The following is a 20,672-nucleotide window of genomic DNA, read 5'->3' as shown; positions in this document are numbered from 1 at the left end:
TGTGGAACTGTTACATATTGTCCACACCACCTATCGCAGTAGCGACTTACTGGACAGGAATATTAAGTATTGTAAATAAATTATCATGCAATGCAACAAATCTGCTGAAAATCAGCAGTGGAGTCAAACAATGTTAAAACCATTTGTGACTAATCTTTAATTGAACGAAGGAAGGACAAAAAGCTAAATGAAAGCATGTTGAGATTCTTATGGACAAAGACTCTGCTGTTGGTGGGACTAAGAAACCTGTTGCACATGCAAAAAAGACAAGGCATGTTACACCTTTAAAAAGGGCCCTCGCCCAGGAAGGTTTCCTCTATTCAGACACAGCTTTTAAATTATGGCATTCTGAAACACAGCCCCTACATCATATCAACATGTTGATTACGTACCTGACATTATGCAAATACACAAGAAGCAAATACAAGAAGGTTAGTTAGATCAGTTAAAAAAGGTATCTATCATGCTAATTTTTTTTTGCAATATCATCCTACTTAGAAATACATTACATGCTTTAGAAGAAAAAAGATGATTTTGAATAGCTATCTTCAGTTAGAAATCAAATCACATTAGTTTGCATGAACAGTTCTAAGAGAAAACAAGAAACAAGGAAGCTGGCTTATACGGGCATTTTATTATCAATTAGCTGTATATGTATATATATCTACATTTCAAAATTAATCAATATTTTATTAAGGAAAACTATTTATAACAAAGTACATGAGAAAATTCTTTATAAGAGGTAGAATTACCTTACCATTATTCTATAATTCATATACAGTATATTTTATATATATATGCACACACATATGCTACTTCGTGTGTGTATATGTTACATATACACAGTTGCAAAAAAAGTACAGTAAATTTTATTCAATGATTTTTTTAGCTGCTCTCAGTTTTGCTTATTAGCACTTCCAGTACAACTTGCTATAGCAATTTATGATCTGATCTTTTTTAAAAATGTTGTAGCACATTGTCTTGACTTCAGTTGTAAAGCAAATGCAGGGCATTCACAGGTCTTCAGGAAAAAAACCTGATAATTCAACCAAGTTTTACTTTTTTTTTTTCAAGTTTCTGTAGATACTGGGAAAACTAATAGGTAACAAATCTGTTTTGGTTTTGTCTTACAGATTAGTGGCAAATCAAATCATCTCATTACTTTCCTTACTATGCCCTTCTGGAGTTCTGAAAATTTTACACCTGGTCTCTAGGACCTCACTGTAACACCATTTAATTCTAAGTCTCATTGGTAATAACATCTGATTTAACTATATGTTAAAGAGCATCTTTATTACTGGCAAAAATATTCCATGATACAGGAGGTTACCTAAACTATATATTTAACAAAAAAACTAAAGGTGTATGAAGCATCCAACTGAGAAATGAAAATTTAATATACTTCCAACATTTAGTGTGTGTTGCTAAGGAAATTGTACACATACTGCCAAATGTAGGTTCAAAACATGCAAGTATGCAGTGCTGCTGAATTCACTGTATATGTACATTCTTACCAACTTCAGTTTGGTCTGCCTTCATTTTTGCAGTATATATTGCATAGCAAAATTTAACATTCTACATCAAAACCAAAACATTCCTTTAAGACAAATTGAAAGTCTTAGTTGTACAACTGAATCATTAAATAAATTACTTTCTCTTTGCAGTGAAAGATGTAACTACATCATATCTCAACAAATATTTTCCCTTTAGTTTTCTTTCATTGCGTTTCCTTAAGAAACATTAGGAGCTGAAAGTGGAGAGCAGACTATTTATCAAGCGCTTTTAGTTGATATTGTAACAACTAGTCTCTCATTAGTTAGGACTTCCATCGAGTTACCAGAAAACCAATTAGTAAAAGAGTAATTACATGAGGCTTCAAGCAATAATGATGGACCCATTAAACAAGAAAAACATCTTGTTCATAAAAAATTTTTATATCTTTGATAAACATGTACAAATTCTTTAAAATACACATTTTTGTAGCAAAGTAGACACTAAATTAAAATATATTCTAATTTTTACATAATTTTTATAGTTTACCAAAATATTCTCTTAATAGATATTTTAACACTGTACACAAGTTAATAAATGTCTTAATGAAACTCATTAGAAATATATTCAAGCTGTCTCAACATAAAAAATTTAAATGTGTATATAACATGGGGTAGTAATTTCCATAAATTCAACATCAATGCATCTGCAGTAGTCATTAACAAGAAATTTCTCCTGTTAAGAGGTCTTCTCTTGGTGTTAAGCTTGTATTGAAGATTCCTCCTCTTAATGAGCAGCTTTTTTTCAGTTCTTCTCCTTCATAAAGAACATCAATTTGAAGAGCTCAGCAGGTTTCACCAAAGCAGCAAGGCTTTAGTACTGAACATACTCAGACTGAAGGGACTGTGCAGAGAAGAAAAACTGATTAAAACTCACTGAAGAGGTTGTATTTGGATATAATATGTATCTTTCACTTAAAGATAAGGAGTAGAGGAAGGACAGGAAGGAGAAAAATAAACAGAATTGGAGGGGGATCTGAATCTCTGCACAGGTACAGATGAATAAAATAGAAGAAACTAAAGTCTGAATCCATCAACTTTCCTGTATCTACACTTACTTTTCCAAACAAATTTTTGAGATTCTTAAATAAAGTATAAAAAGTCCTCTAAAATACCACATTAAAACAATACCTTAAAATGTGTTGAGGACGTATATGATAGCTGTTAGTATAACTGAATTGTTTCCCCTTATCCTGAATGAGAGTCCAAGTGCTACTGTAAAAAATTAGGCATACCTTAGATGTTGATTGAGATAATGATACAGGAAACATATGGTGTAGCTAATTATTGAGGGGAAAAAAAAAGCTACAACAGCACAATTATGCATATGCATAAAATTATCCATGATTACTAAAAACAGATGAAAATGAAGCACTGCAAATGTTTCATCTGGATTAGTAAGAAGTCAGTATAATTAAGAGGAAAGTACAACCCGGTCTACTGTATTTATTCTGTATTTATTGACATTTCTGTTTTTACTGAAATCTAAGGTTTTATTAAAAACTTATTAATCAGTTTAGACACTATCCAAACATTTTATTAGCTCATACACAGATGTGTTTAAGAAGTCATTCTGATGAATAATAAGTCTTATATGAGAGAGCTCATCACTGTATTAGTATGGTTATAAATAAATAGCAAATTAAAACCCCAAGCATATTTAAGAACTGCAGCAGAATTAGGGAGAACTACTGGAGACCAACACGAGTCCTAACACAGATCAGAACCTCACAGATCAGAACCTCAGAGTCTTGCCTTCCATTTTCCTACTATTCATAACCAGTCACTACAGAAATGCTCTTTGGCACCCATAGTGAAACCCATTAGTAGAAGTGCATAATAGATATATAAACTTCTAGAGTTCTAACTAATATCACAAAAACACTTTTCCCCCTATATCATAAATCTTAGTGTATATTTCCAAAGTTGTCTTTTAAAAGTATTTTCACATCTTGAAGATCTGAGACCATCTGGATATTCTTTCCTAGGTTGAAGAAGAAGTGCTGTCACAGCATATAGATTTGAATACCACTGACTGAAAAGGGTCTGGTTTTAGTAAAGGCAAGGCAAAAGGAATAGGTCTTCATTAATGAGCACTTGAAACTTCTGCCCTCTTTCTTAATGATCCTCTAAGGTGTCTCATTTTCAGATGTGTATTTTAATAATAGACAGTTACACTCAATTAGAGCAGTATTTGAAATGGATTCATGAAAACTGAATTCCAAGTAAAGCTGATTAACAAACATTAAAAAAAAGGCATGAAATTTAATTATATACTCTCATATGTTGTACAGTAATAGCTTACTTATAGCTAGGACAGATGAAAGATGACCAGAAAGCACTGTACACTTTTGGTGATCTTAAAAGCAGTCAGTGTTTGCTGACAAAGAACTGTGAACACCAGTCCTTTATTTTTTTATTTTCTGAATATACAGAAATAATTAAATCTAAACAGGATTATTTTCCAGATTAAGATCCATTTATGTGACTTCACATAAAGTTCTATTACTAAAAACATGGTGATAGCCCTAACAACTGAGCTATTGTAAAGTACAGATACTCATTTTTGAATTTGGAAAATTAAAATATAGCAGGGAAGGTTTGTTGTTCTGGTGGTTTTTTTTGCTTCTGAGGAAAAGTAATTTGTGCTCTTAAATCTCTTCACATGTCTGAAGAGATTGACTGTAATGTTTCAAAGCCTGTAATTGAGATTTTTTTCTTTTTTTTAATCTTTTGAGGAGTTTTCTATTTTAAAATTTACATTTGCTGTGACTCAAAGTATGGCCTATGATTCTGAAAGCATTATTAAAAACAAAAAGCCCCAATCCACTTTTACAAGTAATATCTGGATTTAACAAAATCGTATTTAAAATCTTATTGAAATAGAGGTAAAAATAGATGGAAAAAACCAAAGAAAATTGACTGCTGAATTGCAATGATGAGTATAAAATCAGTTAATGGAGTCAAAGTCTCCGTGTGTTCTACAGTGGTCCCATGCTGTGTCATGTTTGGCATTTTATACCCAAGTACCAGACATTTAACCAAAGAACTAAGAATTAAGACACAAGGATATCTAATGAAGTTCATGTTAAAGCAACTACTTAGATCACTAGGCACAGAAAGCCTCCTGGAAGAGAAAATAAGCAACAGATCCACCCAGGCACTAGAACTGTATTTGCACACATTCAACTTTAGGATCAAGTCAGCTGTGAGTTACCTTTAATAGGGAACAACCCTGTAGGATTTAGGGCTATTTGTTAAGATTTGAACATGTACTTTTCCCAGATAATTGCACAAATGTAATTTAAGTTTTTTGCATTGTGCATCAACTCTCCCAAAACACCGCTGCAATTAGGAGTGTTGCAGTAGGCAAGAATTACTGTGAATACACAAGACCCAATAAACTAATTCAGGATATATTACAGAAAATACAGACACACTTGAAGTGATCCTTTGCATCTGCTAAATTTACAGATCAGTGAGATGCACTAGCATTTGTCTATGTTTTTGCAAACGCTGTCCTGAATTAATAGTAAGTTCTTATTAAGAGAAACTATTCTACAGGTATAATGATGTATATGCATTTTAAAGTACTGCTACCTTCCCCTTTTTTTTTCAAATGTTTCAATTGCACCAGTTTCCATGACAGCTATAGAAGCAAAAGGTGACTCATCTTAAGACTACCCAGTTACATATTCTCCAATGAAAATACATTTTTAAGAGTGATATTTGAATTTAGAGATATTGTTTTAAAAAAGTAAAAATCTTATTACTGTACCTTAAATGTGATTCTACCTGAAAAGAATAATTCTGCAAATTATAATTGTGAGACATTCTGTTTAATCAAAACATCCAATTTGTAAAATTTGCAAATAAAATATTTATTCTATTTGGCTAGAATGGCGAGTTTTCCATTCTTTGAAAATCAAGATTTTCTTTTAGTTCATCAGCATAAACATGATAAAAAGAAGTGGATTTTAAGCTTGCACTGATGAAGGACAAAAACCATTAAGGAAAAATATATGGCTGACAACAACAGGAAGTCATAGTCATGGTTATTTCTTATTATTCTTTTTTGTTAAATAGGACGTGGAACAGCAGTATTAATGTTGTTTCATTACAAAACAGAAAAAAAAAAAAGAGTAGTGAGTAACTCTCTTCCATACTGGGGGGAAAAAAAAGTACTTGCATAAAAATGGAATTCAAAATTTTCTCACTAATGAGAAATGAAGAACATAATGAAGAACATAAATGAGAACTGAAAAAGTACTGTCCTAACCATCTTAAAATGCTCCTGCACCACTGATGTTGATAGTTAACAAAGAAGGACAAATAAGAGTGATAAGGTGATTTTTCTAAAATAGAGTATGTGATTACAGCTGGTTAGCTTGATATCTAACTCAGGTAAGGGAGATTTTGCCAATAAAAGAGAGAGGTAATTAATCAGTATCATTCAAGAGTCCTCTGATGAGCTAAGCTAAGTGAATAAGCATAAAGCACCAGTATATGTAACAGACTTCTGTCAGGTACCTTATCTGATGTGCTCCAATTAGAATTCTGTTTAATGATTTCCACTTCTCTGCTTTCAATGGTGAAATTGCTTGGAAGCCTTGACAGCCAAATCTTAGTCTTGCTGCAGAAAGGGTTTGTGTTACATTGCAGTTCTTTCTGTTTTTAACAGAATTCTGCCAGAAGTGGTATTAAGGCTTGATGCTACTCCATATTTTGCTCATGAGCTTCAGCCCACTGATGCATTTCACCAGAAGCAAAGTAGCTGGATGTCAGTGGTTGAAGTGGTAAGAAAAAACAAATCTTTGGTTGGCTAATTGGTTCCATTAAGAAGAGGGGATGGCGAAAAAAATTATGCTTTTCCACAAAATTCCACATTAAAAACCCCAAGAAAACCCATGGGGAATGCAGGACATGGGACTAAAATACAAGTCAGTATTTTTGATGGCAAGACCTCTTTTTTTCCCTCCCCTAAACTTCCAACATATTACAGTTAAGAAGATAAAACAAGCTATGGACTAACGAGCAGGACAGCACTGAGTAGCAGCTTTCTGGACCAGAAAGATTTTCAAAAACTAAAGAATTTGAACATTTTCCAAAAGGATATTTGAGCCAACTTAGCTTATCAAAAGAAAATCAAGTTGAGATGACTAGCACGAGATGTCTTCATGACAAGAAAATAAGATAATAAAGGACTATAACAGTGACATAATAAAGACAAACAAAGTTGCAGGTTAAAAGTGAAATAGTTTTAAGCATGACTGTGTTCAATCAGTGGGACTAATCATTCAGAAAAATTATATTGTCCTCAAAATAAGCCATCTGTATAAGCCAGTGAGATGCTCACTACCAGGCACAAAGCATTCAGAGACTAAATGATCAAATAATCTACTCTTGTCTTACACATCGTGACATCACAGTAACTACATTCAACTCAGTCAGTTGTGCATAAAATGGGTAACAATTTAGTGTATTCTACTGTGACTGTGAGAGATGCACGGGGCCATATGGTATATTTAGAAGCAAATGCATTAATCAGAACATATTTGAAAAACATATTCCAAACAGGAAAACTTTTTAACCATTATATTGAAAGAATATTACTTTACAGTAAATCAGAAACTTGTACTTTGCTACACAGACTTTGCATGGCATGATTCTTCCTAAGAAATGCTGCTTTTCATATTGCAGTATATGTTATATAAAATATAGTATTTTTATCTCACCTCACTCTTCAAAGAGGACTGGATATAGAATCTCATATAAAGATCTTGCTGTATTCAACTGGGTATAACCTCTACTCCTCAACAGCAAATGATATCAAGCCAAGAATTATTCAAAGATTACACCCTTACATCCTTCCATGTATTACTAAGTCATTAAGATAGGTAGGAAGAAAACTAAAGATGTTCTTAAACAGGAGAAATGTGCATTTTAGAAAGCACTTTTTTCTTCACCGTTTCCCAGTCAACCTAAAACTTTATACTATGTTTAACATATTTCATTTAAATCGGTTTTAAATCACTTCACAGTTCTATTGCAAGGAGACAACAATTAATTTCCTTCTTCACCACAACGCACACAGCACGAAGTCCTTCTCTGCTGTCAAGATGGCTATTTCACCTCTTCACCCGCTCCTTTTCTCTTCCCTAAGTTAAGCAGTAACTAACATTCCTTGTTTTTCTCCCTCTTTCTAAGTCACCTTTATCTAAGAAGGAAAGACATGCTACAACAGTGGAAGAGTCAGTTACACCGTAAGCCCAGCCCTCTCCCCACATATATTTGGGAAATTTTTCTGTTGCTGCCATTATATTGAACCTCAAGGGTTTATAAGATTAAAGAGAGACCTAGTGCTAACCTAGAATTTTGTAAATATCTAGATATAAAAAAGAAACAAAGTGGCACCAGTAATTAACTTCTTATCCTATGCTTAAGGAACAAGCCCACTAACTTTGCTCTCATTGTTAAGAATTATTTGTAGCATTAAGGTATGGCAACTACCTCTCCAAAGGAAATGACCGTTTTTATTTTCAAAATGTTATATTTTCACTGAACCTTTTAAGCTGTTTGAGGAAACATGCTTATTGTTCCTGTAATTGTTTATATTACCATTTAATACTCTTGTAAATTTTGGCCAAATGTGAAAGATGTCAGCTTATTTTCATAACTAAGTCACATTACAGTTACAAGGTGTTTTCTTCGCCTTAGGGCACTGCATGTAGGCTTACGTGCATATATTTAATGCATAATAGGCAGCTGTAAGTAGAATATGGAAAAAACCTCAAAGAAACGCTGCTGGCAGCATATAATTTACAAAAGATAGAACTGAAAAGAACAAGAATGGACTGACTCTCTAAAGAATTATTGTTCATTACATTCAATATGAGACAATATTGAAAATGAGAAATTAAAAAAAAAAATCAAATCAGTCACTTTACCACTTAGTTATTCAGATGACTGATTGCTCTCAACCACTGTTGGTGTACTACCCCCAACTGGGGCTCTGTCAGTCCTGAGGACTGAATTTCTGTAAGCATGCTGGATTAAAGAGTGGGAACACCTAAAAAGGATGACTCTTCAGAGCAATCAGAATTCATGAACAAATAAAAGACTCGTTGATGTGCCTCAAAACAAACATTCCTTGCTTGCTGTGCAGCTTTTCATCCCTCTCCTTATCTCTGTGCCTGAAGTAATTAAATTAATTAGTTAAACTAAAGCAGTTTTCTTGTTCTAGAATTTGTTTCTTCATAGAAAAACTGATATGGTTTTTGTATCCATTTGAAGCCTCAATTATATACAGTTTACCTCAATTCCATGCAGTAGGAAAAAACAGTCACATTAGATGTGAAACAACTTCAAAAAACTGAAAGGATGTGGCAATATTCAAGAACTCCCTTGCAAATAAGTTACTGCTGCTGTTTAAAGTAAAGTTTAAACTCAATGCAGATGACTTGGTGATCCTGAGATCATGGAATATTAGCATTTATTTCCAGATAAGCTATAGTGGATAAGAAGTTAAATGTACTTTTCAAACGAGGAGTCTGAAAGCATCAAGTATTTTAAAGAGCTGCTTTAGGTTAAGCACATCCTACCACAGTAGGAAGTAGCCACTGACTTAAAGAGAACACAGAATCAAGTTCCCCCATTTTCAATATACTTTGTATGTAGGTTAGGTTTCAGTCACATGCAATTTAATTCCACAATAGGACAATGAGAATTTATTTCCTACTGCCATCTATCCTCAGAAAGTGCAATTCATACCCCGAGCTATAAACATGCGGCTTCTGAATTGTAAGAGGTGCCACATCCTAGCTGTTAACATGGGGGTAGGTCCTCCACTTCTGCCGGAAAAAGAGAACACAACCCATGAATGATCTTTTCAGCTGACATCCTAGTTACGTGCAATGTGTGTTATTAGCTGCTTTAAGACAGAGACTCACCACACTCAAAACCAGGAGCAGGTGTAACACTAAAATTTTCTTTATACTGAAATAGGAGAGAGAGGTGCAATATTCTGAAGTTAATTATACACAAAGCCAATATTATTTCCAGCAGGTAAAAAAAATAAAAATCTGAAGTGTCGGTACTAGTAAACAGAGGCTGACAGGTTCAATTAATTGTAGGCAAAATACTCTATTAAAAACACTGCACTAAGTTTTATAATTAGTAGGATATCAAATCTTTGAAAACTAGAAATTTTAAATTGGGTTTAGATTTTTAGTAGCAGATATATTTATTTTTTCCCTAGATTAGATGAAGTTATTTCTGATTTCTTAATGGGAGTTTCTCTAGTCTCTCTTCTCTGCATTTTGTATAGAATCACTTTCAAATTGCATTAATTTATCTGTGCATCCTCTTTATACAGACTCTTTCACACAAAAAAAAGAGCATAAAATAAGTCCAAGACAGCAAAGTTTTTGAGGAATGAAAGCTGCAATGTGAAACCATCAGAAATATCTTGCTCTATAATACTGTTCACATTTGGTGTTAGAAAAGGACTAGGTTTCAAATCAGGAGGACTAATCTTTCAAATAAGCCCTATCTTTAGGGACGTTTACCTTTTATTTAGTATGATACATAGAAAACCTTCTTTAAATCTGTTACTGCATGAAGATAAAGATACATAATAAAGTTATAAACTATGTTATGCATAATTTGAAATAAAAAAATCCAAAGGATAGGATGGTCCATTAAAAAAAAAAAATCAGAAAAGGTGTGAAAGTTCAGGAGTCACTTATTTTAGTGAACCTTCCATGTACTAGATATTTAAAAGACATGGAAAAAACCCCCAGCTGAAATGATAATTACTTAAAAAGATAACAGATAAAGGTGCTGTTCAGAAGTGTTAGAGGAAGTCAGAGAATTATGCTGAGTTAAGATTTTTTTTTTGCGACAGTTTTGCTCACAGAAGCAAGGCAGAAAAGCATCACTCAGCTGCCTGGAAGTGCTGTTGTGAGTATGAACTTACAGGAATTAATTGACTCTGGTATGGTGCTGGAGGAGCTGTAAGGCCCATAAAGGAAGGCTGGTGCGTACCCATCTGTCACGGCGCTGTGCAAACTGCTTTGGCTGCTCAGGTTGTTGCCACTACTGCTGCTTCTGTTGTACAAGTTGTTGTTCAGCTCATGGGTATTTCTGTGTGGCAGCTGCAAGCTGCCATTCAGGTGACTGGAGATATGGCTTACAGAAAAACCTGTCCTAGAGCACGATGATGTCATTTTGCTCCCATCATCATCTGAAGCAGCATACAGGTTCCCTAGAGAACTGGCTAGTCTGGAGTTTATGGAAACGCTGAATGGAAAACACATGCAGGGAAAAAAATATACACAAGGTATGTAGAGATATATACAAAAATGTAACAGACAATTCAGAAGGCATTAGGTGAATAACACAGACCGTTCTGAAATAATTTGTGTTCGCACACAGGTTCATCTTCTAGCTCCTAAGTAATGAAAAGCAGAATTCTTTGTCAGGAGTTCCCAAGTTTAGCTTATTCAGCACTACCATGGCCAGCTTTCAGCTCTGTCAAACCATATGCACATGCAGGAGATCGTGTTAAAAGGTTTAGGCAGTGTCTGATCTATGCTGAAGTACTTTTTGTACATGTGACAGTTTAGGAACTCCTCTTCTGCTGCTTGAAATCAGTAATGTGGTATAAGCCTTCAAGTAACCAAGAAGTAATATGATAAAATCTGAGAATAAAAATAGGGTGTCCTGAAATATCTCAAGTCAGTTACTCTCTTCAGGTAAATATTTGTGCCCAGAGTTATTAAAAATGCATTTATCATTCTAAATTTCATTTAACATATATAATTACTTAGGACAACAGTAATAATGGAAATAAATAGTAAGAAATCAAAGGTTCATAAAAGTCATATTGATTACCACTCAGTATTCTTCTGAGAGTAACAGTATATTCACTTGTGGGAATACCTGCAAAATGTCTACGAACTGACGTAAGTGAAAAAAACCCCCAAAACTTTAGCAATGTACTACTGTTTCTGACAACACAACCCCAACAAAATGCTCAGACCAGGAGGACAGGTTTTAGCTTTTCTTTGTTTTTTAAATCTGCAGGCAACTAAAGCTTGGCTCGTGGAACAGCAAATGACTTTGTAAATAAATTTAAGCCTTCTTACACCCAAGAACAGTAAGCGCTTCACAGACTGCACATGTGCTGACAACCAGTGGAGAATACGGTAAGTGCTTGAACCAAAATGAGAAGAAGAAAAAAACCTTTTGAGGTTAGATCCTGAGGATGTGGCAAGTCTGCTTATTCTTTCTGCAGATGGTGAGTTAACTGCCATCACTTTGGAGGCCTTCAGAGGAGACATGGATCCTTCTGTGCTACCTGAAGTATTCAGTCTAAAAGGAGTGCAGAGTTTTAGTGAGAAGCAAGATTTTATAATTAAAATATACATCTCAAACACATACAGTCTAGTCTTTCAATATACAGACTGGTATTTTAAAAAATGGGAATTCTCAAGTCTGAGAACACCAAAAATGCAACAATTTGGCTGTTTTCAAGTATCTTTTAAAAAAATTTTCCAAATATTCCACTTCAAGAATTTCCCCTGCTGCACCTTATTATACAGTTATAGGCTACTTTTCACTTTGATATTTTACAAAGGCCAAGTGTCCGTTTTTTATAGATTTATTGTAAATTTTATCATAGATTTTAAATGTGACTTTGAGAAAGAATACTTTTTGTGCTTATAAATTGAGTATGAGTAGAAGAAAATGACACTGCAGCTTTCATGAGATCATCATCATTTCCGAATGACAGCATGAACATTTTCACAAAGTTGCACAGAACATACAGCTCCTTCTAGAGTGGGGGTCTTAATGACCAAATTCTTCTTGGTTTGAAACTGAGCTGTATATATGTTACACTGGACTATTCAATAATGTTTACCATTATGGCTGCCTACAATAGTTTATTAGAACAATAATTTTCTCCATCCTTAGACTAGGGGATATTATCATGATCAGACCTTAACAGATCAAAGAACTTGGGTACAAATCTCCAAATACAAGCACAGAAGGAATGGCATTAAACAGAAGTAGCTTTAATTACCAAGAAAGGGTAAAACAGACATTTTCAAAGTTAGCCATAGGGAGTAATCCAACTCAAAAATCCAGGTCACAAAACTAAAAAAATTGTGCTCTTTTCAGTATTAATGCTTTCTAATGATAGAAATCTTGTCTTATATGTTGTATATTAGATTCAATGGGGTAAAGCATGCAATTTGCAGGTGTTTCAAAAACTTTGTTACCTGCCTATTCTTGTAAGCCAGAAATTGCTAATCAATTGATGTGATAACTATGACCGAAAATGCTGAAAATTAAGACCCAAGTCAAGTGGTACACATTTATAACTAGAACTTTAAAGTTAATACCTGAAGGGTTGTGATATTGACCTGGTGTGCAGTTTCATGTCTTGCAGCCTAAAGAAACAAAAGCAGCAGTCTTTATCCAAGGATAAAAAGCCTTTCCCCTCTGCCAAAGTATATTTTCATGTCTCAGGCGGGCTTAAAATACAAGACCAAGAGTTAAGAGTTATTGACAGTCACTATCTTAATTTACAGGTAAACAGCAGACAGGTACTTCAGGTTTATTTTCACAGTTCATATTTTTACTGGTTCAGAAAAGTAATTATAGAAAGACAACTAAGTTCATTGAAGAAAATTTTTGTTCAAGTCGTAAGTTTTAGAATGCTAGATAAATAGAAATGTGAAGGTTTTCAGAATTTTTTTTTACATTATCTTTTATGGCTACGCAGTAAGAAGAGATCCTGAACAGAGAGACAGAAGGGGAAAAGAAGATAAAAGAAAAAATTAATAAACCAAATCTGCAACTAATAGATATATACCTAGAGAAATTTCCACCACAGACAGTGGTACAATTTACAGTTAGTACCACTGCCTTAAACAAGATCATGTACTTGCCACATAGACTGATAGCATGGACAGAATCTAAAATTGCAAATTACCTCAGAATGACAATTACCTCAGAGCTCCAGTTGTAGCAGAACAAGGCCGTCTCCGACTTTTTAAGGCATTGAGCTTATCTCCCTGTGTCATGCCATTCTGAGTTTCCACATCTGCTTTGTCTTCAAAATCATTCTGGGAAACACAAAAGGATGCAAGCAAGAGAATATATCAAATCCTTTGGAGCAGTGTAGTTTCAAAGAACTGAACATCTCCTTCATGAAGATTAAAATCTAAAAGACTAATCTACAGTCCTCTGCATACATCGGCACTACTCTTCGCATAGCTCCAGCAGATTAAATGTGTCACTGTACAAACACACACGCACAGAGGATTTTTGCAGAATCTGACCTCAAAGTCAGTTCAGGATGCTCAAGTCTAATGCCAGCATTTATCTACTTCAAAGAAGTCTGGTTTTGTAGAACATAAACCTCAACTACTTCGTCCATAAGTACTTTTAAAGTTATCATCAGCACGGAAGGAAAGCAGTAACACAAAATTTTATGTTATGCACAAATGAGGAAGAAATTTAGATAAAGCTGTATGTCCTGCAAGAGGCACTAAAAATCAACTTTACTAAATTACTACATTTAAAAAATAAACAAGTTAAAGTTGTCATGATCTCTAGAAAAATAAGTTTTGAAAAAAAATTTCCTATGTGAACTTACTAAGGAATACAGAATGAACAGATTTCAGAGTTTTATCCTTTTTCTTCTAGCTTTAGAAAACACTAAACAGTCTAAGAAATAGAGTGTTTAAATGCCTATTTACAATTTCAGATTCATCTCAAAATACAATAATACCAATTATACTTCATTTGACCCTAGATCAAGTATTTTTACCACAGTTCCTACTGTGCCTAAGGGAACTCAGTGTTTTGGATAAAACAGAACAATAGTTTATGCCATTAACCAACATAAAAGATTGTCAGAAGTAGTAATATGATAGAAGTTGATAAAATGATGTGATGGTCTAACTGTTGCATTAATTATAGGAAAATACAAATATCTTAGCTAGATTTCATTGGAGATTATACGGTAGGCCATTGTTACCTATCATTCAGCCACATGCTGATAAATTTTGTTTCACAGTCTTCACCTGCCCTACAGTTACTGCATGTAGCTGCCCCCTCTTCTGATTCTTTGACCTCATGCATTTTTGGGATTGAGAATATTACTTTGTTTTGAGCTTCTAGAGAGCCCTATTTTAATGAGGCCTTGAGATATAACCAAATATCCAAAGAGATAATGAGATAAGTCAAATGGTTTGAAATCTGAATGTTGAACAACTTTAATGTGACATCTGTAAAAAAGCGAAATACAGGGAAACAGTACCTGTACAGAAATCCATTCAAGATGCTCTTCCAGATTATGACAGATGATTATTTTAATTTATACTAATAATTATATGAAGAAGGTGCTCACTATATCCCTGGTCTTTCACATCAAGCAAAGAGTTCCATCAGCAACCTAAAACCTCTTTAGTTATTACAGAGCTGAGAAGAGATTAATGAAATGCATTTGATGCAATTAATCTAAACCGTTTCTTACAGATAGTGTAGGAAACTAAAGTTTAAGATTTTTACTATTCCAGAAACAAAAGTATTTTCACTTTAGTTAAGACTTCATGCCTGTGCTCCCAGAAAGTCGTCATAAGGTCCTTACCCTAAACGTGCACATCACCTCAGCCATGCATAATACTGTGATAAAGGAATGGGTGTTCATACACTGATGCATTCTTAATTAGAAACCTGGAATAAGTTTTTAACTAATAGGAACGAAAGCTGATTTTTTGTTTTCCTTCATTCTCAAAGAACTGAAATCCCTGAAAGAAATGGAATCCCTGGAAATAATGCAAACCTTTTCAGTTTGCAAAATTACCTATGACAGTTTTAAATATTACCTGATCTTTTTTCTAATTACGAACTAAAAAAAAAATTATCTGAGAAAAAGCAATCTAATACTAATAAAAGCATAAACCTCAAAAATATAAAAGTTATCTACAGCTAGTTATTAAAAGCTCAGCTTCAGTCTGTTTGGAATTTTTCCTAAGAACACTTACCTCCCTGTATTGATCCAAGTCTTGTACTTTATTTAGGCTGTCACTGATGGAAATGTCATTCAAGCCACAAAGGACTCTGTTAATGTTTTCATCAACTACTCGCTGTTTCTGCTTTGATCGGATGTGATCTCCCTCCAGCCATAACATTGCTTGTTTCCTTTAGGATACAAAACCAAATCCATTCATATCAACACATTTTCATAAATATAAAAAAGCCAATATGAAAACATGCTACTCTTACAGATTGCCAACATTTGCATCTTCATCTGAAAAAGAATTTGAATGTCTATCACAAAAAAAATAAAAAAAACCAACCAAACAAAAACCCCCCAAAACTATGGTTAAAAATAATAACCAAAAACCCCCTGAATCACCAAACGAGTGTGTAGTCATCACACAAATATTACAAGTACTAAAACTTCATTCCTAGGTGGAATAACTTCATTTTACAAAATCCTTCTGGGAAAAGAGATTAACTAAATGGGAATTTGCAATTACATTTTAAAGGTAGCCTAGAAAACATTCTTGAATTAAATACCTTTGAAATCTTTCAAGATTAATTGCATTCACAGTAACAAACTGATTTGATACATACTTGGGTGGAAGTGTTTCTACAGAAAAACCCCCGAACTACCCCTTTATTAAACCTCAAAGAACCTAAGAGATGAAGCTTTGACATCTATGAAGTTTGGGAGATCAAAGCTGAAAGGGTTTACCTTTTTGTCAGATGCAACTTTGCAGCCCTGAGGGCAAGATATTTTATATTAGAATGATGGAACTGATGTTTCTTCCCAATCCCGTTTTGACGTTACTGGTGACATTGCTTGAATTTTGTCTGATTGTTGAAACAGTTCTCTACTACCCTTAGGACATTAGAAAATTCTTACTGAACAATGCTACAGCTCTTAGCTAGGAGTAATGTAAGTATAAGTGGAAAAAAATCTGAACTACCTTTGCCTATCTATAAAATCAAACCAAGTATTCAATCCATCAAAACAAGAAAAGACATGGGCCTTGTTTTTCTTATAAGTAAACAGTACTTACTAATCACATTATCTATTACCTTTCCTCATAATTTTGCTCTATTGTGCAAGGTATTTTAAGAATGTACGATCATCCAAGCATCAGCACAGTGTGAAGACGACTATTCTGCCTCCAATTAACACTTGTATTATTCAGAATACTGATTCACAGTATTCTGAATAATAGCAAGCCACCTCTCAAATACAGGAGTGCCCATTAGTTGGATAATAAATAAAAGTCCCTATTCTTGCTCAATTTCTCTTATCCATTACAGTAATACTTCTTTCTCTGATATCCTATTGATTTTAAGATGCAAGGTTGGTGCATCTTTGACTGTATTCACACAGTGTCTGGAAGAGCTGTTGAATACTCTCTTTTCCAAAGAGACAAATTTGTAGTAAGTTTTCTTAACATGTTTTCTCTCATAACAGGGAAAATGCCTTCAAGTAAATATTTTCAGGGTATCAGCTCAAAAATAGCAGCATAACCACTGTAATAGTAAATGTACAATGCAGAAACCACTATGACATTAAACTTAATGTCTACATCGTTACTCACTGCCAGTCAAGATCAAATCTGAAGCTGTATTAAAACCATACATTTGTTTTGCTGACAACCATTAGATTCAAATCAGAAATGTTTCATACATTATGCTAAGGAATCTGTCAGAGATCATAAGCTCTCCACCGAGAACTTATTTAATCTTTAGTTACAAGAAAGAAAAAAACATATCAATGATACCATTTTAAGATTCATTTTAAGTCACAACTACATATAAAGTCTATTCTTCCTTTGTTAATATTTTAATAAATCCTATTTGTTGACTTAATCTTTTGTCCACATCTGTCCACTTCGAACACACTTGTGTAACTCCTAAAGTCCTGAGAAACTAACCTTAAATATATTGAACAGATGTGCAAATGTCAGTAGACGAAGCAGATCCTATAAATAATGCAAGATGGAAAAGAATGTAGAGAAGCAGCTGATTCTTATTAGCAAAGAAGGTGCATATATACGTACTCTTCCAGGAAGTGTTGCTGGGGTCCTATAATAGAGCCTGGTCGACATATTCTTATCCAAGCAATGGCTTCAGCATGTGTGAACTTGTAGTGTTTCATGATGTAACAGGCAATCAGTGTTCCTGTTCTCCCCAGGCCAGCTACAGAAACACAAGTATCAACAGTCAGTAGTGAGCATTTCATAATTATCAAATAAAAGTATGGGATGTAAGAAGACTTCTATGTGATGTTATTCACCATCTTAGTATTTGAAGAAAGAATTTGTGATTCAGTATCCCCTTTATCACATAATTGGATTGCAGTACTCTAGATATAAGAACAACTATTTCATTCTTATAAAAAGTAAACAGTGCTTAGAAGAATGCATGCAACAGCAATCACTTGTGCCACTCAATTCTACTTCATATTTTGTTTAAAAAAAGGCTGATATTCTTTAAAAAAAGCTGTGATCAAGCTGAATACCAACTTTATATTTATAAAACCAGTAAAAAAACCACAATCAAAGTACCTTTGAGAGGCCAGCACACATACTTAAAAATCATGGTATGGTGCAAATACACATGCACATCACAGAGAGCACGTGTCTTCTGAGCCAGTGGCTTTTTCTTTTTGAAAAAGTTTTGTTGTGAAACCAACAAAACTTATTCAAAAAACTATTCACCGCTATCTATATAAAGAACAATGAATGTTGACCAGGACATAATATTAGATATCAATAGCTTAAAATAATTTAACCCACTGCCCCCCAAATCACAAAGTAATCCATGTTTTAAGGGTAGAACAGAGAGACAGAAAAACTAGCTTTACTACCAGCAAAATCTCTAACTATAGAGTGAGGATTAATCTCTTTCTAGCCCTGTGTCTTGTCGACTAGTAAAGCATCACCCCATTTAAACCTTATTTTCCCCCAAGTACAATATTGGCAATTTGCAGTCTCATGGTGGCTGACTGTTGTTTATGCACCAACAACAATCCACATGGAAACTCCCTAAGCAGCCAGACATCTGCTGATAATTCCATACACAACTACGAGCTCCTTACATTTAACCAATAACTAAATCCTGCCCTTTTTTGAAAGTGAAGATGACCAAGGTAAAAGGATGAGGGTAGAAGTTCACAAACTGAGGTTCTGTAACTGTACACTGGAAGACAAGATCTGAAGAATCAATTAAAAGGGGAAGTATCGATTTCAGTTCTGCTCTTTAACTTCCTGCTAATTTACAAACTTTCCATTATAATCCTTTGCATTGAACTTTTCTATAACTTTTGGGACAACCAATTTCTAGTTGGAAAGCTGTATTTGGAATATCTCTGCAATATATTAAATCTGAGTTAGGTCTGACTTAGCTGTTGATTTAACTTTGTATAGGCTTATCTAGAAGGCTGTAAAAAACTAAAAAGAATAAGATCGTTAGTTTGCTTATTAAATGGTCAGACAAAAGACCAAAAATACTTCAGTTTAGAAAGCACATGTATATCTCAATAGAAATTATGTTATATTCCTTTAGCAACCAAACCTGGAGAATAACGTACTCCTGCTAATCAATAGTTTATACTCTCATTTAGCCAAATAGCAGATGTCCAGCTTATTAATGCCACAATTTCTGGTTTCTAGCAACCATAGCAACTTGTTAGCAAATAAAGCATTTATCTTTGATATGCATGTTTATTGTTCATAGGAAAATTATGAATAGCATCATTCTTGCTTCTGATCGGCAAGACATTCGTCTCCACAATGTCTTTACACAACACGAAACATAAATCAAGCTGAACCCTTCAAAGCCTTTGTTCTAAGCATATTTTGTGTATTTTTGGGCTGATTTGCTGAATTAGGCTGGTTTGAAATGCTAGCATCACAATAACTCATATTAAATTGAAATGTGGAATTCATACTGAACAGAAAAATGTAGAACAGTCCAAAAGCACAAAGAAAACCTTTTAGTCTTTTACATTTCCTAGCCAATTATCATAATGCTGTAAAAGCATAATGCAAAGGAGAAACCTGCATCAACGAAATCTCATGTTTTCAAGTTGATATTAAGAAAAAAACAGAACAATGAACAACAGATTGTCAGTTGCTGAAAGTAACAGTGTAGGATGAAAGAACTTAATATACACATGAAAATAACAAATATTTGGCATATATTTAGTCAAGTATCATAAAGCAATATTACTTTCACAACCAGGAAGTGTTATTTGTTAAATGCTTTATTTCTGGATAAACTCTATGGATTTATAGATATTTTGAACTTTGATCCGAGAAGTAAGTGCCCACACCTTTACAATGTACAGCAATGGCACCGTCAGCATTTTCACAGATGGTCAGGAACCTCTGAACTATACTGTCACTTGGTGTGCTTCCATCTATGAAGAACAGGTCATAATGCTCGAAACCAGCATCAGTAAAGCGTTTTGCCTCATAAATTTTTTTGTTTAGTCTTATGATTGATGTGACGTTATGTTTCTTGAAATAGGGAAAGTAGGCTTCAGGTGCATGAAGGGGATAACCTATAAAAAAAGAAAGCCACAATCACTGAACACCATAGATAAAGTTCAAAGCCCTACTAGTGAAAATTGCCCCCCAAACCTTCCTTGAATTATCAACATTAATATTAAAAATGCTTTAATATTTTATTCAAAATAAACATGTTAAATGATATAAAAAATTGTCAAAAAACACTCATGAAGACCACTATTATTAAAAAAGTATCAGGAGGAAGAATGTTAAAGCACAGTATGTGAGAAACACTGTGCTGTCTCCTGTTTAGCCCCCACTCCCCTCTGCAAGGAGGGTTCTATACATAAAGCTAGGCACATATATGAACTCAGCATTTCAGAACAGCTGTCTATATACAGACAGACAGTCAAGCTGCAGATGAAAATAAAAACATGCTTTAAGAGGAAACACTGTTTATGAGGAAAATAGAGTGCTGATCTATATTATGGATGAGAGGAAAGAGTTAAAGAACAAACGGGTCAAAGAATAAACTGCAGCACTACAGACATTCTTGCCCTATGCT

General features: G+C 34.0%; 1 protein-coding gene across 1 annotated transcript in view; it reads right to left on the bottom strand.

The window, feature by feature from the left end:
* Window positions 1-614: 614 nt before the first annotated feature.
* CDC14A (cell division cycle 14A) overlaps window positions 615-20,672 on the bottom strand; it is a 56,817-nt gene continuing 36,759 nt past the window's right edge. Inside the window, 9 exon segments of the mRNA XM_039378331.1 lie at window positions 615-2,394; window positions 10,528-10,588; window positions 10,590-10,850; window positions 11,796-11,924; window positions 12,959-13,006; window positions 13,569-13,684; window positions 15,611-15,767; window positions 17,654-17,792; window positions 19,930-20,160. Coding sequence (XP_039234265.1) covers window positions 2,365-2,394; window positions 10,528-10,588; window positions 10,590-10,850; window positions 11,796-11,924; window positions 12,959-13,006; window positions 13,569-13,684; window positions 15,611-15,767; window positions 17,654-17,792; window positions 19,930-20,160 — 1,172 coding nt within the window. The 3' untranslated portion in view covers window positions 615-2,364.

This window comes from Pipra filicauda, unplaced genomic scaffold, assembly GCF_003945595.2.
Source record: "Pipra filicauda isolate LSUMZ 115617 unplaced genomic scaffold, ASM394559v2 scaffold135_size2527700_pilon, whole genome shotgun sequence".
Taxonomy (NCBI): domain Eukaryota; kingdom Metazoa; phylum Chordata; class Aves; order Passeriformes; family Pipridae; genus Pipra; species Pipra filicauda.
The sequence above is the reverse complement of the archived record's forward strand: the minus strand, read 5'-3'. Positions and strand labels throughout refer to the sequence as shown.